We start from the raw sequence: 18319 nt of genomic DNA on the forward strand, positions 1-18319 counted from the left end.
GATGCCGAACCATGCATGCTTTGAGGAACTGGGCTGGAGCGATTAAATTAATGGGTTCAGGCCAAGAGGAAGGCTGTGGCAGAACCGAAAGCAGAGCCCTGGTCTCCTTGGTGCAAGCTGGATGGGTCAACCACAAGATCAGATTATTTTCCTCATATGTTAATAGAACTTTCATACCGTTCACTGAAGCAACTGAAGTGTCACTTCTGCCACCCTGAACTAAATGGAGCAGCGGTCGGGTGTAAGAGGTTTTGTGCTTGCTATAGCGAACATTAATCAACGCTGCTGTGGGGAGCTGGCGGGCTGCAGAAAATAACCCCATGAGCCACATGTTCTATCCTAACCCCAGAGGTTTATACTCTCACGAATATCCAAAAAGCACCACGGACTGCTCAGTGGTTTGAGCATTGGCCTGCTAAACCCAGGGTTGTGAGTTCAATCCTTGAGGGGGCCATTTAGGGATCTGGGGCAAAAATTGGGGATTGGTCCTGCTTTGAGCAGGGGGTTGGACTAGATGACCTCCTGAGGTCCCGTCCAACCCTAACCTTCTATGATTTAGTATACTTCTGTGCTGGTGTGATTTCTGACCATTACAGTTCATCAAGTCAGCAGGCAGGCACAGGCAGTAATGCACTTGTCCTGTTGCCTTGACTGAGAGGTTTCTGATCAAAGGGAGTGTAGCTTGCAGGAAGCTCCTGGGGTAATATCTTGTTGGGGGGGGAGGGATAGCTCAGCGGTTTGAGCATTGGCCTGCTAAACCCAGGTTGTGAGTTCAATCCTTGAGGGGGCCATTTAGGGATCTGAGGCAAAAACTGGGGATTGGCCCTGCTTTGAGCAGGGGGTTGGACTAGATGACCTCCTGCGGTCCCTTCCAACCCTGATATTCTATGACTCTATGATCACACACAGCCGTGTTAGGAGACCCTGGCAGAGGGCACTGTACTACTGAACGCCTCAGGTAGCGGAAAGGGCTGGAGCAGAGCCCTTAGCAGTCATTTGGCAGGCACCTTCCAGCAGTGACCGATCCAGCTTCTAAACCAGAGGTGGGCAAACTACGGCCCGCAGGCCCTTCCTGCCCAGCCCATGAGCTCCCGGGAGCCAGGAGGGGTGTGTGGATAGGGGTCGAGGCTGTCAGGGGCCAGGGAGCAGAGGGGCGTTGGATGGGGGGTGTGGGGGGTCCCCGGGAAGTCTCTGAAGAGCAGCACATCAGGGCAGAGTTGCCCTCTGGAATGTCAGCTGATCTTTACAGGATGGCTGCCCTCGTGTCCCATTGACCCAAAGTCACTGGCCTGTAGGCACCACACAGCCACCAGTCCCCTCTGAACTGCTGCACAAGGAGTCATGCCAAACCCTGCCCCCTCCTATGCAGAAAAACAGCATCATTTCTGTTGCTGCTAGACCTGCCGTGACTGCGATGAGAGGAAGCCGAGCCTCTGCATCCCTGGGTGTTTTAAGCCTCCCAGAGCTTAAAGAGAGGCGAGTCACTGCACCAGGCTTGGGGTTCCTATATAGCACCTGCTGTCTCCTGCCTGAGAGCTGTCATCTGTGGCTTTCTGGCTGCCTAGCCCCTGGCTGCAGTGTTGACCTTTCAGACGTCCCCTGGCACTTAGGGTCTGGCTACACAGCTGCTGGCAGGTGGCCTTCCCAGCATGGACCAACATACACATGGGTGTGGCCCTTGAGCTAGTGCCTAAACACAGCACTCTGCCCATGGTGGCATGAGTGGCAGCTTGGGCTAGCTGCCCAGGTACATCCTGGCGTGACATGCTCGATACCCATGTTTGTGATACAGCGTTTTCATATGAGCCACTCTGTAATGTTACCACAATGCGTACAGCCATCTCCCCCTAAATTACCACAGAGAACTGTTCCCCTTCTTTGCCCTCCCGGCCACAGGCATGGACCCACCTCCTCTCCTGCCTCCCTGTTGCTTGGTTCTCAGAAATGATTCATTCAGGAAAATCTCTGCAACCACAGCTTCCACTGATGCTGACAGGCTGCAATTTGCAGAGCTGCAGCAATCGCCGTTCAGCTATTTTTAGTAGTGTCTCACCAGGTCCTTCAGCATTTCCATTCAAGCATGGGGGAGGGGGCTGAAAACATCCTGAAGGCACATTGTGTATGATGAGAAAATAAGTGTTGCTGTTTACATAGGCAGGGGAAAAAAATCAAAATGGGATGGCTGGGACCATGACCCATTTCCAGAGGGAAAAGCAATGAAAATCATTTGTTTGTGCTCTTTCCTGGCACATTTCCTGCAATTGACTAGCTCGCATGAGCTGCTCAGGGCAAAGTGACAAAGTCAGCAACACAGACCGGAACAGTGGCAGCTGGACTGTCTTGTATGTATTTTCCTCCGCCAAAGGCCTGCCGCAACATTCACATTGGGCCAGCGTTACAGCAGCCATGCAGAATAGCTTAAACCCTGTGGTATGGACATGGACAGGAAGCTTCAGTCTCTTAAAAACATCAGCTATTTGGTACCAAAAGCACAGGCCATTACCCCAGTGCTCATGAAAGAAGACGGCTTGTAAGTACCAGGCTGTTCTAGCCCCAGGGCCCGGCTGCTTTAGTCGTAAGTTTTAAGGCCAGAAGGGACCATTACAATCACGAGTCTGACCTTTTGCATAACACAGGACAAAGAACCTTTCCATACTCAGGCCACCTTTGCCATAGGATTCCCCCAGGATGCCCCTTCCATTTAGCAATACGGGAAGGCTCGGCTGGTTGCAACAACTGACAACTCTTTGTGTCCCACACACCCAGCTGAGAACCCCTGCACTAAGCCGATGCAGGACATCGTCAGCAGTCGCCATGGCTGAAATTGCTTTTTCGCTTTCACTTTTTTAGATGTATAGCTCTGCTGATAAGGGTGGAAACCAGATCCATTTGTGCGTACAGGAGTTAAAAGCAGTAGCCTCCCAAAAATGCATTTGCCATAGGGCATGCCAGGGAACCACTGGACAGCACTGATAACATCACAGGTGCACAACAGGGTTATTTTTTTAATATAAAAAAAAGATTTTCAAGACTGCAGAACACCCGGACCCTAGTTTTTTTTTTTTACACAACTGCTTCCAGCACCCCCCGCTTCAAGCTAATTGCCCCCTAAAGACTTGCAATGGCATGGTCTCCCCTGAATTTGGCCTAGTCACCTCTTCTACCGGGTGTATATGGCTGAAGCGGCAATATGGCACTTCTTTCTCTGAGCTGGAGGGTTTAAGGTATCCAGAAAGCTGGGGTATGAAGAGTTCCGCACCTCTCAGAGTCAATGAGCACCAGCAATGAGCCCAGGAGCATGTCTTTGTGTCCAGGAATCATACGGCACATGCCCTGCTGAGCCACTTGTCTTTACTGTGCAAATAACAGCCTTCTGTCCACGATCAGTCTTGCTTTAAAGGTATTCTCCACTGAAAAGGATTCCAGCTTCAGTTCAGGAAGCAGCAGCAAAGTCAAGCAATTGTCCACAGCACTCCAGTTCTGGCTGTGTCAGATTTCCAATATGCAGTCAATCAATTGTGCCATTATAGGACTTGCTTAGCTTGTTGAATGTGAAATCTAAGCTATGCGTAGAGATAGGCTTTCGGTAAAGAGGATTGGATGCCTAAAAAAAAAAAGTCAAACAGAAAAGCATATGAGTGACAATAACACTGCTATGTAATCACATTTGCTCAGAGATCTAGCTCCATTTGGCTTCCTCGGGAATGTGTTATTCAAACACAAACAGAAACTGGGTTGCTGTGCTGTCTTCACAGGAAACCTGGTAAGCAAACTGCACCTGTGTTCCATCTAATTCAGTACCCTGTCTCCTTATTCCAGGAGAATTTCCTGGTACCTAGAGCAGAGAAGATTCAAAGGTAAGGCAAAGCAGCCTACACAGGAAACCCTGCAGAAGCTGTTTCCTTATGGACATCTCCAATGGGCAAAGCTAACCAGGATGGGGGCAGAATCACCATAAAAACCATCTTATAGGTTTATCAAAAAGACAATGTAAATTTTAAGTAACAGGATAATCTTCAATGCAATTATAATGGGCTTGCTCAAAGTTAGTACTTCTAGTCTGCAACGGGTAGTTACAATCTAGACTGTAAATTCTGTCTCCTAATGGGTGAGGGTACAAAATCTAGCACAATAGAGCCCTGATCTCAGTTATCAATGTTAAAATTGAAGACTGAACAAAATATTGCTGAGTATTTGGATTATTCCCTGATGCAGGGTGCAGCATTAGTCCCTTATAAGGAGCTGCAATTAGCCAGAGTAAAAGCACACACAGTTCAATGGGGCCCGACTGCCCCAGCCCCACCCTGAAGCACACCTGCGTGAAGCAGGGCACAATTTTGCCAATAGCGTCTTCATATCAAGTCAGCCGAGTCTTCCTTTAAGTCTGACACCCTCATCATGAGTCTCCATGTGCCTTATGCCCCCCCCTCCCATCCCCAATCCATGAACCTTCTCCAACCCTTCCCCATGAAGTGCCCCTCACCATTTCATATCTCGCCCGGGAGCGTTCGCTTTGGAATCTGGCAAACTCCCGTCTGTCGTGAATGGTGACAAGCAGCTTCCAGACAACCAGAAGTACAATTCCTATCAGTAAAATGCTGCCCACCACGGCCAGCAAGATGGTCAGGGCATTGGGTGCAGAGCCACACTCTAGAGAGGAAAAAAAGAAAATTAGCCTTGATGAGGGACATGCCCTAACATGGGATGTGCACTGGGTAACATTAGACCATTCAGATGCGGGGAGCAGACAGAGAGAGAGAGAGCACAGCCTCTGATTGGTCAGTCACTGGAGACCAGTGGAACGCCACGGACACGGATGGAATCACTCCGGATTTACACTGCTGTCACAAAGCGTTTACTTTGGCGTTGTCCTTTCTAACTGAAGTTTTAAAGCGATTTTCTCTAACACAAATCCTGCCCCATTGACATAAATCGCAAAATTCCCATTGACTTCAATGGGGTGAGAGTTTCACCCAACATTTGTTTACGATGGACGTTTCATCTACGGCAATGCGGCCAGCAACACCAGCCGTGTGTCTGTAATGCAGGAGGACCAGTGCAAGCACAGAGGGTTAAGGGCTTAGGGCAACTGACAAAGTGCCTGGAGCAAGTGGCTATTTCAGCTCCTGGTCATCCCTGAGCATGAAAATAGGAGATCATTAGAATCATTAAGCGAGTCTATTAACTAATGGCTCTGCTATTTCAATCAGGCATAAGATGCTGCAAATGCAAAATGTGAAGTCTCTTGAGGCCAGGTCCATAATGGCTTATGCCTCCAGAGACATGTGCGGACTTGCTAGCAGCTCCTGTGCCATGCTCACACCATTTCACACCACCACAAGGGTGCTTGTTTGGGAAAATGGCTTGCAGCTTATTAAAGTACCACTTGCTTCACGTGCCAGAAACACAGATGTCTTCAGCCATGGTCTCGGGAGATCAGCAGGATCACATGCTAGGGGACACACATACATTATGTGCTGCTTGGGCCAGGAGCAGTGTTTGGAAATAGAGAAAATATCTGTAGTTGCTATGGTTTATAAACAGGCGTGCTGAGAATCCCACAATTAATTCAGCGGACAAGTGACTGCATGGGGGCTATATTTGGAAACTTAACCCACTGGATGCTTTTAGGTATGACAGTAGATGTTTCTGATTTCTTCAGCCAGGTTTGTGATAAGAGTTTTGCAGTCATCTAATGCCAATATTAGAGAGGAGCACGGGCCATGAAATTCATCATTTAGATCAGGGGTGTTGGTTCTCTAGCCAACGCATTTTAAGTCATCCAGATTCATTTGCTCTCTGCGGGACTGGCTTTCAGCCCTACCAGTTCAAGCAGCTGTTTGGGGACCCACACAGTTAGGGGCTTTGTGGCAGCTCAGCTGACAGGTTGCACCAATCCCAAAATGATTGTGACCCTTCACTGCTCCCCAACTGTCCCCCACTGCTATGTCTCCCCTTTCCCTCCACTGTCTCGTGCTCTGTTGCACATTTGGGAGGGAAATCTCTGTCACCTGTGCTCTCTCAGACTCCTCCCTCTCCTCAGTGGTGTCTCTCCCAGAACCCACCGCACTCCTCCTTTTGGTGCCATATCTTCAGAGTACCCCTGCTACCCCAGTTCAAAAACACACCCCATCATTTCACATGGAGGCTGACACTATGTCTAGGGACAGGAAGAAACAAGGCAGCACACACACACACCATAGAGCCTCTCTCTACCCCATCTTGGTGGTCTCTCTATTGTGGGAGAATTTAACAGCAGGATCTAGAAAATGTGCTTGCTATAGCGAACATTAATCAAAGCTGCTGTGGGGAGCTGGCGGGCTGCAGAAAATAACCCCAAAATATCTATATGGGCGTAGGACCAGAGGCAGCGGCACTGACATCCTGATGTTTCCCTCCCAATCTAACCCAGCTTAGAGTTCCATGAACTGTAAGGTCAGCCCTGACTCAGTTTCCCCAAACATCGATCTTAGTTTCCTTAAAAGCCTGTTTTGGAGGAGGCCTTCAAGCTTTCTCCTCACCTAGAATCTGCTAAGGCCGCAATTACTGGGGAGCACTTAGCCTTTCTGACAAGCAGGCACATTCAGCGGTAGTCTAGCACTTCTCAGGAGCTGGCATCTTATATCAAAACAAAAAACAAATGCAGAAACAACCTGGCTCTTTGAGGACTGTGAGATTGGACTTTCCATTGGGAAGTTCTGAGTAGGTGAACTTCATCACACAGTTATTCACGGGGTAGACACACAGGACCGAGTGCTGGTCATCTGTTTCTGGAATGAAATGAACATTCCTGAGGTTCTCTTAGCAGTGTAAAGGAGCCCAATGCATCTAAAACACACGTTAAACAGTGAAGACATTCTGTAGCATTTGGTGATATGGCATCTCCACATGGTGACATAACGTTCAGACATTTGTTGTTCAGCTGTTTTCTTTCTGCAGGAAGAAAAGCCTCTACCATTCAAAGATCTGGCCTTAGAGCTGGATGTGTTTTCTGGAACTCTATAGCTCTGGGGACTTTGAATTCCTTTAAATACAAGGAGCTTCCTGTTGGTACATATGGTGCACATTACAGAACAATTCAAATAGCTGAAATAGAAGAAACCATTAACACTAGAGGGAAGAAAAAAAAAAACACAACCCAACCACGGTACCTTAGCTTTGCATCTATCATCTGGATGCTCTTCTATGAACACAAATAAATGGCTGTGAAGGAAATGTCTCGGTGGGTTTAGCCTACTTCATACAAAGAGAGAAATTAATATGGGTCTCGAAAGAAGGTCGAGCAAATCAGAACCTTTGAAAAATCCATTTGCAAGTTCAGCAGCACTTCCCTTCACATACTGGAGGAGTTGGGGGGAAAATACACAACAAAGAGAGCCTGGAAATGAGCACAATCTGATTCTGATTTGTGAGGAAGGTTGAGGTTTAAATAAAACAATAGAGCACTACTAAACATGAAGATCTGGAGAGATCAAAATACTCAGTGCTGACATCCTTCAGTGACGGGCACTCTACAGATAGCCAGATCGCTACACTGGGGAGCCAGTGTGGTCTGGTGGGCAGGGCACCACCTTGAGCATGAGGAGAACGGGGTTCTAATCCCCTGCCTACTGCATGACTGAGCAAGGCACTTCCCTTCCTAGCTTTAGCCCTATTTAGGCTGTAAGATCTTCAGGGCAAGGACCATCTCCCACTATGGGTATGTTCACCCTGCAAATCAGAGGTGTGACTGCAGCTTGAGTAGGCATGCCCATGCTCGTTTTAATCTAGCTAGTGTGGCTGAAAAGCAGCCACGATGCAGTGGCACAGATCCCAGCACGGCTAGGAACACGAGTATATACCCAGGGTTCCAGGCAGGCTTGTACAGCCAGGCTGATGCCTGGGCCACCAGTCACTCTTTTTCGCCACGTCTGCGAGATTAAAGGTAGGGCGCGTATCCCAAGCTGCAATCACACCTCTGACTGCAAGGTGGACACACGCTGTGTGTTTCTACAGTGCGCTGGCTGGGACTTCTCGGCACTAGCATAACACAAGTAATAATTAACGATCATGCACACAAACATTTTGAAGTGAAACTTACACTCAGTGGTGCACGTAACAGTAAGATACTCAGGGCAAATCTAAAAGCTGCCAAGATCTTTTCTTTCGACAGTACCACCCTATGCAGTTCAAAAAGGAAGCCATTTTTCTTTTCCTTTCTCTTGCTCTTAAATTTGGAAAGCTGTGGATAAAGTGATGGATATAGGTCCATTTTATGAGGAAAGCAGTGAACTGTGGACATAAATGAGGATGTTATCAAAACCACAATTCATCACTCGACTTGCATTCCAAATGTGCTCAATTGTTTTATCTCCGGAAATAATCAGGAGGTTTATTTTTTCAAGACTGAGACGGAAGTGGGGAGTGTGTGTGGTGGGGGAGAGGAATAAGTTGAGAGAGAAAAGGTGAAAGTGGAGGAGTGGCAGGAAATTTAGAAGACTTGTTTGACGCAGGAATTTGTTTTGTTTTTTTAATGTACCATAGAAGAAAGAGCAGGCTGTTTGTGCTACTGCTGCCATTATAACTAACAGGCCGTGGTTTCTTTGGAAATCTTGTCATTGCAGGGAAATTATAACGTGGGTGCAAAACAATCAGTTTGATTTCAAATTTGCTGCCCTGACCAGTCTCAGTTCCAAGCAGATCTTTGTAGTGTTTAAAGCAGAGGGCTGAATTCCATGTAAAATTAAGGTCGGTGAGCTGGGGTACAAATTTCAGAGTACTCACGGTTCCCCCTCAATCCCCACTGGGGTCAGTGCGACGTTTGCACCATGATCAAGGGTAGAATATGGCCTTTGTGTACTGACTAAGCTTGTAGGCTGGGATTTGCAAATGAGTCTAAAGGAGTTAGACTTCCACATCCCATTAATTTGAAATGAGAGCAGGGCAGCTAACTTGCTTAGGCACCTTGAAAATCCAGGCGACAGTTACCATTGTTAGTAGTAGCTGCTGAGTGCCTTCCTCTCAGATTCAGTATCAGTGGAAAAATGATCACATTTATGAGCCTGCTATTTCACCCTATTATTTTTCTTCCTTCTGCATTTCCTCTGTCTCCCTTTTCCTTTCTGTCTTTGACCTGGCCTCCGTAGGGAAATGATTACCCCTCTGTTACAGTAACGGCTGATAAGCATGCAGTGATACAGCTGTATCCATGTTAACACTAGTGTAAGTAAATATCAACATTCCAGGCTTTAACAAGCATCTGAAATGTGCACTATACAGCGTGAATATACTGTCAGCCAGGTTTTGGTCTCAGTCTTAACAGGCTTCAGATCCTTTAGTAATTGAAATTAAAAAAAAAAAAAAAAGAATAAAAACACAGCTCCTGGCCAAAACAAGAAAGTTTAAAACCCTTGGCTGTTAGTTGCCCTGCCCCATCTTCCAAAACAGCTGGGGAGCTTGCAAACCACAGGCATGATCCTGTGCTTCTACCCAGTGCCATCTCCCAGGGTGCAAGTCAGCACAAAAACGTGGCCATGTGTGTTGCAAGACTTAGGCATGAGAATGTAACTTCAACTTACACCCCTGCATTTTCCGCCTGCAAACAAACAACAGACTAGCTACGTGAAAGTAGCTTTTTGTGGTTAGAAGAGGCTGGAGGGGTTTAAAGTGGCCTGATGACCTTGCAGCTTTTGCAGTGAGCTGTTATTAAATGTAGTGTCACAGACCCACTGTTCGAATCTCTTGGTGCTTGTAACAAGGCTGGAAATAATATGGGAAGAGGTAGAAACCCCACTGCTCACATTGTTTAAAACTAGCTCAAAGCACGTGAGAAGGGACCTCGGATGGCAGATTGGGAGGAAGCTGGAAAAGCTCAAGGTTACCTATCACATTTTCACCACAAATTGCTGATTCTATGAGGAGGGAAGGGGGAAAAAGAACAGTGAAAAAAGTTACAAATGTGAAAGGTTAGAGATGACCTAATTTATCTGCTCCTTCAGAAAAGGCCGTCCATTCCACCCCAATGCCCTCATCTTTCTACGCCAAGCCCCTCCCTTAAACCTCATTCTTCCAAGAGGCCTAGAAAACATCCCACCTCTATGAAGTGTTCATGTTACAGACACAAGGAGGGAGTGTGCCATACAAACAACACCACAAAAAATGTTGCTCTAACAAGATATTTGCTAACTCTTCCTGCTCAATCACTTTCCATTGGGTTGCATCCTGTTCCCCTTACTTCATCTATTAACTATAGCCAAAAAGCACATAACACAACTCAGGTGGTCTTCATATTCTTTACTCCTAGGCCACGTGCGCACTAGTAGCCCTGGACAGTGTAACTTCATGGCTGCCCTAAATATTGCTGGCTGTTAACAGCTCTTCAGGGCAAGGATCTTGTCTTCTTACCTATCTATAATGGGCCTAGACATCCTTGGTATTGTGCATATAAAAATATCTTTTTAAGTAATTTTTGCTTCACTACATGGCCAAAGCTTCTCCATCATGATTAATTTCTCCTGCTGAAGGATTTATTTGACTGGGATCTTGGCAAGTTTTGGCAGTGCAGACTGGTATGGGTGTATCACTTAACCAAGACAGCTTCGTACTGACTCTATGGATCACAATGTTATTAGGTGTAACCAGGCATGCTAGTTTTGCATTGTCCCTGTCATCAGAAACTCTCCCATTTACTCCTGCCTCTGTAACAAAGCAGAGAAAAATCTAGGTGTATCTCTAAGACCTTCCAGAAGGAAGAAAGAGAGCAGACTCCCACAAGGCAATTAATTGAATATGAAATTTTACTTAAAAAAAACATTGATTCAGAAGATAGAGCCAGCATAGCAGCAATCCTCAAAAAGAAAGCTGACAGCAAAAGTGCAACCAGTATGACTTATGTAAACTACATATTAAAACCAAACAGAGAAACCTATTTGATTAACAAAAATGGTTCTTCACTATTAAGAGATTAGGTAGAAAACTGATTGATTTTACTTTTAAAAACAAATCAGTTGCATGCTCATAATGTACCAGGTGAATTGAAATGTAGCGTTTAGATCAGAGGTGGGCAAACTACGGCCCCTCCCCTGCTGTTCCCCCTCCCACGCAGACACGCTGCTGTGCGGGCAGCAGGGCTGCGAGCTGCTGCCGCTCTGAGTGGCATGGTAAGGGGGCGGTGGTGCACGCACACAGCAGTTGGGGGGGTTGGATAGGGGGTCCTGGGGGACAGTCAGGGGACAGGGAGCAGGGGGCAGTTGGATGGGGTGGAGGTTCTGGGGCGGTCAGGGGCTGGGGAACGGGGAGGGTTGGATAGGGTCTGGGAGTCCCAGGGGGCCTGTCAGGGGGTGGGGGTGTGGATAGGTCAGGGCAGTCAGGGGACAGGGAGCAGGGGGGGGTTGGATCCTGGGGGGTGGTTTGGGGCCGGGGGGGGTCCCAGGAGGGGGCAGTCAGGGGACAAGGAGCAGGGGGGATTGGATCCTGGGGGGCGGTTTGGGGCGGGGGGGGTCCCAGGAGGGGGCAGTCAGGGGACAAGGAGCAGGGGGGATTGGATGGGTCGGGGGTTCTGAGGGGAACAGTTAGGGGGCGGGAAGTGGGAGGCGGGGAATGGGGGCAGAGGCCAGGCTGTTTGGAGGGCACAGCCTTCCCTACCCAGCCCTCCATACAGGTCTGCACCCCAATGTGGCCCTTGGGCCAAAAAGTTTGCCCACCCCTGGTTTAGATTCTGAATTCCAGATCTAATCTGAATCTAGTAACATTTACTGTGTCAAGATTACAAGTGTTACACGTAGCTGATATGGATAAGAGAATAAACCCAGCATATGGTAAATAGTTGGATCTGGGGTGAACATTGTAACAGTGAAGAGATTATAACCTGGAGGTAGGAAAATAGATTAGCCTTTCTAAATCCAGATTTTTATTTGTGACCTACTTTATGGAAAAGCTTCGATGCCAATCAGGGTAAATACAATTCTTTGCAAAGACCAGTTAAATCTAGCCAGTTGCAACGCCGCATGCCTGAAGTTCCCATATGAGTCTGCTGTACATTACTTACTGAGGACATCCACACGTGTAATGATCTCATCCTTGCAGTGTTTTGGGCAGGTTTGGTTATCAGCCAGTCCTCCTGAGTTATGTAACATGCACTCAATGCAGTCCCTTCAGGAGTGAGACACAAAGAGAAAGACTAAACATCTTTGAAACCATGGGAACATGCAGACCTGCCACCCAAATTGTTTGCCAAAGGGAATCTTGACCTGTTAATCCACAGAGTCAGAGGCATGCGCAGGAATTTAAATGTTACTTCTTTGGCCAGGGGGTGGGGGTCACATGGATCGTGGGGGGCGCAAAACTCCTCTGGTGGGGGGAGAGAGCAAACTCCCCCTGCAGAACTTCTCCTGCTCCTGGGCTGCGGGGGTGGGGGGAGCTCCTCCACGCAGTTCAGAAGTAGGAGGAGTTCTGCGTCCCCCGCCGGTTATTGAGGGGGGGCATGCCTCTGCTTGCCCCCTTCTGCATGCCCCTGCACAGAGTCACACATTTGCATCATAAAAGAAATAGAAACCTTTTGGCCAAACTCTCCAAATTAAGGACAGATTAACCCTGGAGGTGGGGCTGAATTGCAAACTTCCCTAATTGTCTGGGTGTGTTTGTATTTGGAACTTTGGTTTAACCCACTACAGAGGTGGGTGTTGGCTGTTCAATTTGGATCCAGCCCTGAATGTTTTCTAATTTGAGTATCCAGATTTCTCGTATGGGACCATCTCGGAAACGGCTCAAAGAAGAAAAGGCAGACACCATAAATATTTGTTGTGGGGCTACAAGCATTTAAATGATCAAAGCAGCTTTTCCAGTGTATTTTCAGTCTCTTAAATCACAACCATCCCCTGGCATCCTAGTGCTCTCTCCGTACCACATAGCAAGATCCATTGAAATAAAATCCTTGCTCTAGGCAGGGGAAGCAGATCTGGCTGCCAGTAATTACCCAGTAGAACCCGCATTAGAACAAGGCATGAAATGACCTGTATTGGTCACTTTCTGCCAGGCTCAGACTGTTTTGCAGGAAAATTTCCCAGAGAGGCATCTGGATACCTCCAGCCACATGCTAACAATCCCTCAGTGCCTTCCCATAATTCCGTGTTTGTGCCCAAAAGGACAGGCAAATTCTCCAACAATTCACTGGGAAAGACTCAGCCCGGTGCAGCATACTGCTGCACAAAGAACCATGGGAGCCCCCAGACATCCCAGTGACACACACATGGGGGAACACAGGACAGACACTGTTCACACCTGGGCTAGGCTAACTCAGGTGCCATCCCTGCAGTGAAGGCGTACCCTTAGGCAGCCAGTCCAACCTGAAGCAGTGATAGAGGCCCCTTATTGGAAGGACTTCTGAAATCAAACACGATTTCCCTTCATGACGCAGAGTAAGCCATTAATGAGCACAGTTGGTGAGGTACCTTTTAGTGCTGCAGACATTTGGGCAGGTAGGACATTTCTCACACGTCTCTCCAAAGGCTCCGGGCTCGGTGCATTGGCATTTCCCACAGACACAGTTGCCTCTGCCACTGCACATCTGACTGGCATTCGAAACGCAACGGTTAGTCTCTGTCGAGCAGTTGCAGTTGTCTCCAATGTAACCAGCATGGCACTTGCACTCCCCACAGTGACACTCCCCATGGCCTAAAGATAATCGATAGCAAGCACAAACAGCAGACGTCAGTGCAAGTAAACATAGGTGTTACTCGGGAAAAACCTGGGGTTGGAATGCAGTGACTGTGCAGGAGGTAGAAAGGAACAGAGACGCATCGGTAACATTCTTGATGTTACAGAGCTGAAGGGAGGGAGGTTATTTGGAGGGCGGGGGGGGACATAAGAAGATGAATGCAAGACAAGTGCTTAAGTATCAAGTTACTTGGGGCCTTAGATAGAAAGTTCTTAGTCTCTAGTTATTGTTCTTACTATTGTAACACACAGAGTGGCCTGCAGTGGGGAAATCAGTCTGAACTTTTACAGCCCAGGGACAATAGTTTTCTGTTATAACCTACCTCTCCAGCCAACATGTGACTGGCTACTACAGATTTTATGCTTCAGCCAGAGCAATCAGAATTTGGCTAAAGCATGGTTGTCTTCATCTCTGTTTTCTCTGTCCTATGGATTAACATTTCGGATTCCTAGAGTCCCCTTTAAAGTGTTACTCCTCCTATTCTATTACCCACTTATACAGTGATGGACATTAAAGTGCAAATGAAGCCCTGTTAGCACCTTTCAGCAACAACTCACTGCAGGAGTAAAATATTCTTAACTGCTGCAGAGGGCTCAATATATACTTTACTATGCTCATTACTATACGTTTCAGCAAAAACGACGAGAAGTACTTATGGCACCTTAGAGACGAACACATTTATTTGGGCACAAGCTTTCATGGGCTAAAACCCACTTCATCAGATGCATGGAGTGAAAAATACAGTTGGCAGAATATATATACACAGTACATAAAAAGATGGGAGTTGCCTTACCACGTGGGGGGTCAGTTCTAATGAGACAATTCAATGAAAGTGTAAGTGGGCTATTATCAACAGGAGGAAAAATCACTTTTGTAGTGGATTCTAGGCTTTCAATGCCATGCAGAATGTGCCTAGAAGATTTCCTCTTTCATCTTCTATTTTTATAAGAAAAATGTCAGCAGTAGACTAAAGTTTGTTGCCGTGTCAACATGAAGACTCCAGTTAAGTGAAATGGAGAATTGTTACTCCCTGGTTTAGCATTAGGATTTCTGCTGTTATTGGATCAGTTTAAAAAAAGGGGGAAAAGCCCTCAGATAATTTAAAGCGGAGGACAGCTAGAGGTGAAGTTAAGTTCTTTCAGCATGTAGAGTTCTTCATTGTTCCAGCCTGCTAAAAGAAACATGCTAATAAAGGATACGTTTGTTTATATATCTGAAGAGGGCTTTCGAAATGGCCTGAGAATTTCAATGTAAATCCAGCTCTCCCAGTTTACCACAGAGGGAAGCAAAGAAAACCCAACCCTGACAGTGATTTAAAGCAGAAGGGCCGGAAAAGTAGCAAAAGAGCAGCTGAGCCTTTGATTCTTCACACCCACCCTCCCCGCCGAAAGCTGGCAAAGGTTCTGAAACAACACCTTTAGGAATATTGCTTTTTAAACCAGATGTGGCTGTGTCTCAGCTGCACAGAAGACGATGTTTAACAGATACATACTGCTGGGTGCTGGAGAGCTATGGTACAGTTAATATAATCTCAATACTCACTGTAGTTAAGCAGCGGAAGCTGAAGCAGATACAGAAAAAACAGAGTTTGTGGTCAGTTTTCTACAGTCTTCTTAGTATAGCATCAGACTTTCCTAATGTACCCCACGTGGCAATCAATGGAACAGCCCTTGCTGGGTTTTATGCCTGGCCTCCTCTAGTTCACATGTCTCAGAAAGAAGAGCTTTCTCTCTCCATCTTTCCCCATGCTCCTTCTGTCCCTCAGGTGTGGGACTTGGCTTTATTATAGAGCGATCAAAGGTTGTTAGAGTGCTCTTTACAGCACTTCCCTGTTTAATGAACAAGGTATGTGCCGCAATAATCAGGCTCTCTGATGAACTACTGGACGCTCACTTCCTATGCTACCTTTTCTAGGCAGATCCCTAGCTAGATTCAGATGGGTTATCATAGAATATCAGGGTTGGACGGGACCTCAGGAGGTCATCTAGTCCAACCCCCTGCTCAAAGCAGGACCAACCCCCAATTTTTGCCCCCGATCCCTAAATGGCCCCCTCAAGGATTGAACTCACAACCCCTGGATTTAGCAGGCCAATGTTCAAACCACTGAGCTATCCCTCCCAACCTACCGCACAAGGATGTTGGGAGGACAAATGTATTAGATTGTCAGGTGCTCTGATACTCAGGTGAGGGGCACCCAGATAAATACCACAGATAGCTTCACTGTGTGCATTTTTAAAAACAATGCTGGAAATTAGTGAATAACGGCATTGGTCCAAGCCAGGCACAGAGTGGGCAGCTGCTGTACAAATGCTTCCTCCTCCCACTATCCTACCAGTCTCTGCAGTGGTTTGTGATAAATCCAAATCCCTCGGGTTCAGTCTTTCATGTGACTGGTTTTGAACCGAGGTCCTAGCAGTGGAAGGCTACTGGATTAACCATTTCATAAGCCAGTTCATCATTTCTCCCTCCCCTCTCCTTTAACAGATGGAAATATCTAAGGCCTTCTTTGGGAGAGTTTTCCCACATTACACTACACAGAGGGAGGAAATGCACCAGAATAAGCCCGGCCCACCCTCCAAATAAATCCAGTACCTCAGATTTATTTGCCAAAAAATTATCCTCCTAACTATAAGTTACAGTCCTGTTTCTCAGACACTGTCATTGATGGTCCTTTGTCAACTCAAAGGAGAAGCAGCTGCACCTGTTACTGAAAATACCTCTCCATAGACTCAAAGCACCTTGCTCATCAAACAATGCAGGAGATCTGGCAGCAGTCCCTCAGGTTTGTGGGCATTAGACAAGAGTTCCAATCGTTATGGATACACAGAGAATCCAATACAGTGGTTCTCCTCCAGCAAAGCTTCCTACTGCAGCTGTGGGACTTGGAGACAGCCTGAAAAGTCGATCATCTCAAAGGCTTTCAGTTATTGTAAGTGGAGTGTCAAGTTGTCAAGTGTGCAGTTTCATGAATCAGCTCCCTGGAAATAATGCTGGGATTCTTAACTGCTTAACCCCAGAAGGAGATCGCTTTCAAATACATATTTTATAAAGCCAAACAGTTTGCATATATGCTCATCAGCAAATTAATTACATCTTCAGTTTCCCCACTGGAAACAGTCTCATGTTTCTCAGACAAGATTGCTAAAAAATTATATGCAGATTCTTCTGTTCACCACAAGCACTCCGATTTCTCTGGCTTTCCACGACTTCTGCGTTGGCAGCGGTGCTACAGCACAAATACAGGCGCTGGAAATACAGAAACTTCTTTTCTTTCACTAGCCGCCTCATAAGGAGCATTCACACAGCCCCTTTTCATCCCCATCATTTGCTTGGGACCAAACTCGCTACTTCAAACTAGTACAAGCCATAAGGTGTCCGCATGTTCATACTCTCTCCAGATGCAACATTCTGTACCTGATATTGATAAGTAATCAGTAATCCAGGAGGGGCAGATGGAATAGGGTGTCTATTTTAGGCATGTAAATATCTGATTTACATATGCAAGTTGGCTGCTTGCATATGACCATTGAGTTTCAGAACTGGTCACACCCACGCACAAATTAGCAAGTACATATATTGCCATAGCCCAGCTACATCAATTATGATTTTCTTACACATTCAGTGTAAGACTGCCATGGGACTTTCATTATTATCAGCTGTATTACAGTAGAGCCTAGGGGCCCCAATCAAGGATCAGGGTCCCTCTGTACAAGGTGCTGTACACACATGTAGTTAAAAAATAAAACAATAGGAATTCCTTGCCCCAGGGTGTTCACAATGTGGGATTGTGATAGGACTCAACAAGCGGATGCCAGACAAACCTTGTATTTAACAGTGACACTTTGAGTTAGTTTCCCAGACCTGAAGAAGAGCTCCGTGTAAGCTCGAAAGTTTGTCTCTCTCACCAACACTAGTTGGTCCAGTAAAAGATATTCCCTCACCCACCTTCTCAGACAAAAATAAGGAGGGAGAGAACAAGGTAACTGTAAAACAAACGTGTTTTTGTATAACAAACTTATCAAGAACTTAGTGAAATTCAAAGAGGAACTGGACATTTATATGGGTAACCATAGTACTGAGAGTCACAATAGTGAACATTAACAAACATTTCAGAAGGGATACAAAACCGAATTCTCTAAGGTTCAAGCCAATTAGGGATTCGGATGAGACCCTCACAAGGTGCCGCTTATTCCACATCTGCCTACCATGGGGCTTCTTGAGTCTTTTTCTGAAGCATCTGGTACTGGCTCCACTCTGAGCCCAGAAGTCTACACCGCAATTAAATAGCCCCCTAGCCCAAGCCCCATGAGCCTGAGTCAGCTGGCACGGGGCAGCAGCAGGTTTTTAACTGCAGTATAGACATACCCAATATGTCTAAGGCCTGACCAACTCCTAAAACTTAGGTCAACCTAGCTTCATCATTCATGAGTGTGAAAGATTCACACCCCTGAGAGACATTATTAAGCCAACCTAAGCCCTGGTACAGACATTGCTAGGTTGATGGAAGATTTTTCCATTGACCTAGCTACCGCCTCAATGGTGTGGATTAACTACAGTGATGGAAAAAGCCCATCTATCACCGTAGCAGGTGTCTATGCATGGCAGTGCTAGAGCCTGGGGTAGACA

At 46.7% G+C, this 18319-nt stretch overlaps 1 protein-coding gene across 1 annotated transcript in view; it reads right to left on the reverse strand.

Moving 5' to 3' along the window:
- Positions 1-2985: 2985 nt before the first annotated feature.
- Positions 2986-18319, reverse strand: part of ITGB5 (integrin subunit beta 5) — a 116127-nt gene continuing 100793 nt past the window's right edge. The window contains exons 11-15 of the mRNA XM_073305158.1: positions 13428-13650; positions 12026-12129; positions 6654-6770; positions 4484-4650; positions 2986-3604 (exon numbers count right to left, since the gene is read on the reverse strand). Coding sequence (XP_073161259.1) covers positions 3509-3604; positions 4484-4650; positions 6654-6770; positions 12026-12129; positions 13428-13650 — 707 coding nt within the window. The 3' untranslated portion in view covers positions 2986-3508. The remainder of the gene's footprint in view (positions 3605-4483; positions 4651-6653; positions 6771-12025; positions 12130-13427; positions 13651-18319) is intronic.

This window comes from Lepidochelys kempii, chromosome 11, assembly GCF_965140265.1.
Source record: "Lepidochelys kempii isolate rLepKem1 chromosome 11, rLepKem1.hap2, whole genome shotgun sequence".
Taxonomy (NCBI): Eukaryota; Metazoa; Chordata; order Testudines; family Cheloniidae; genus Lepidochelys; species Lepidochelys kempii.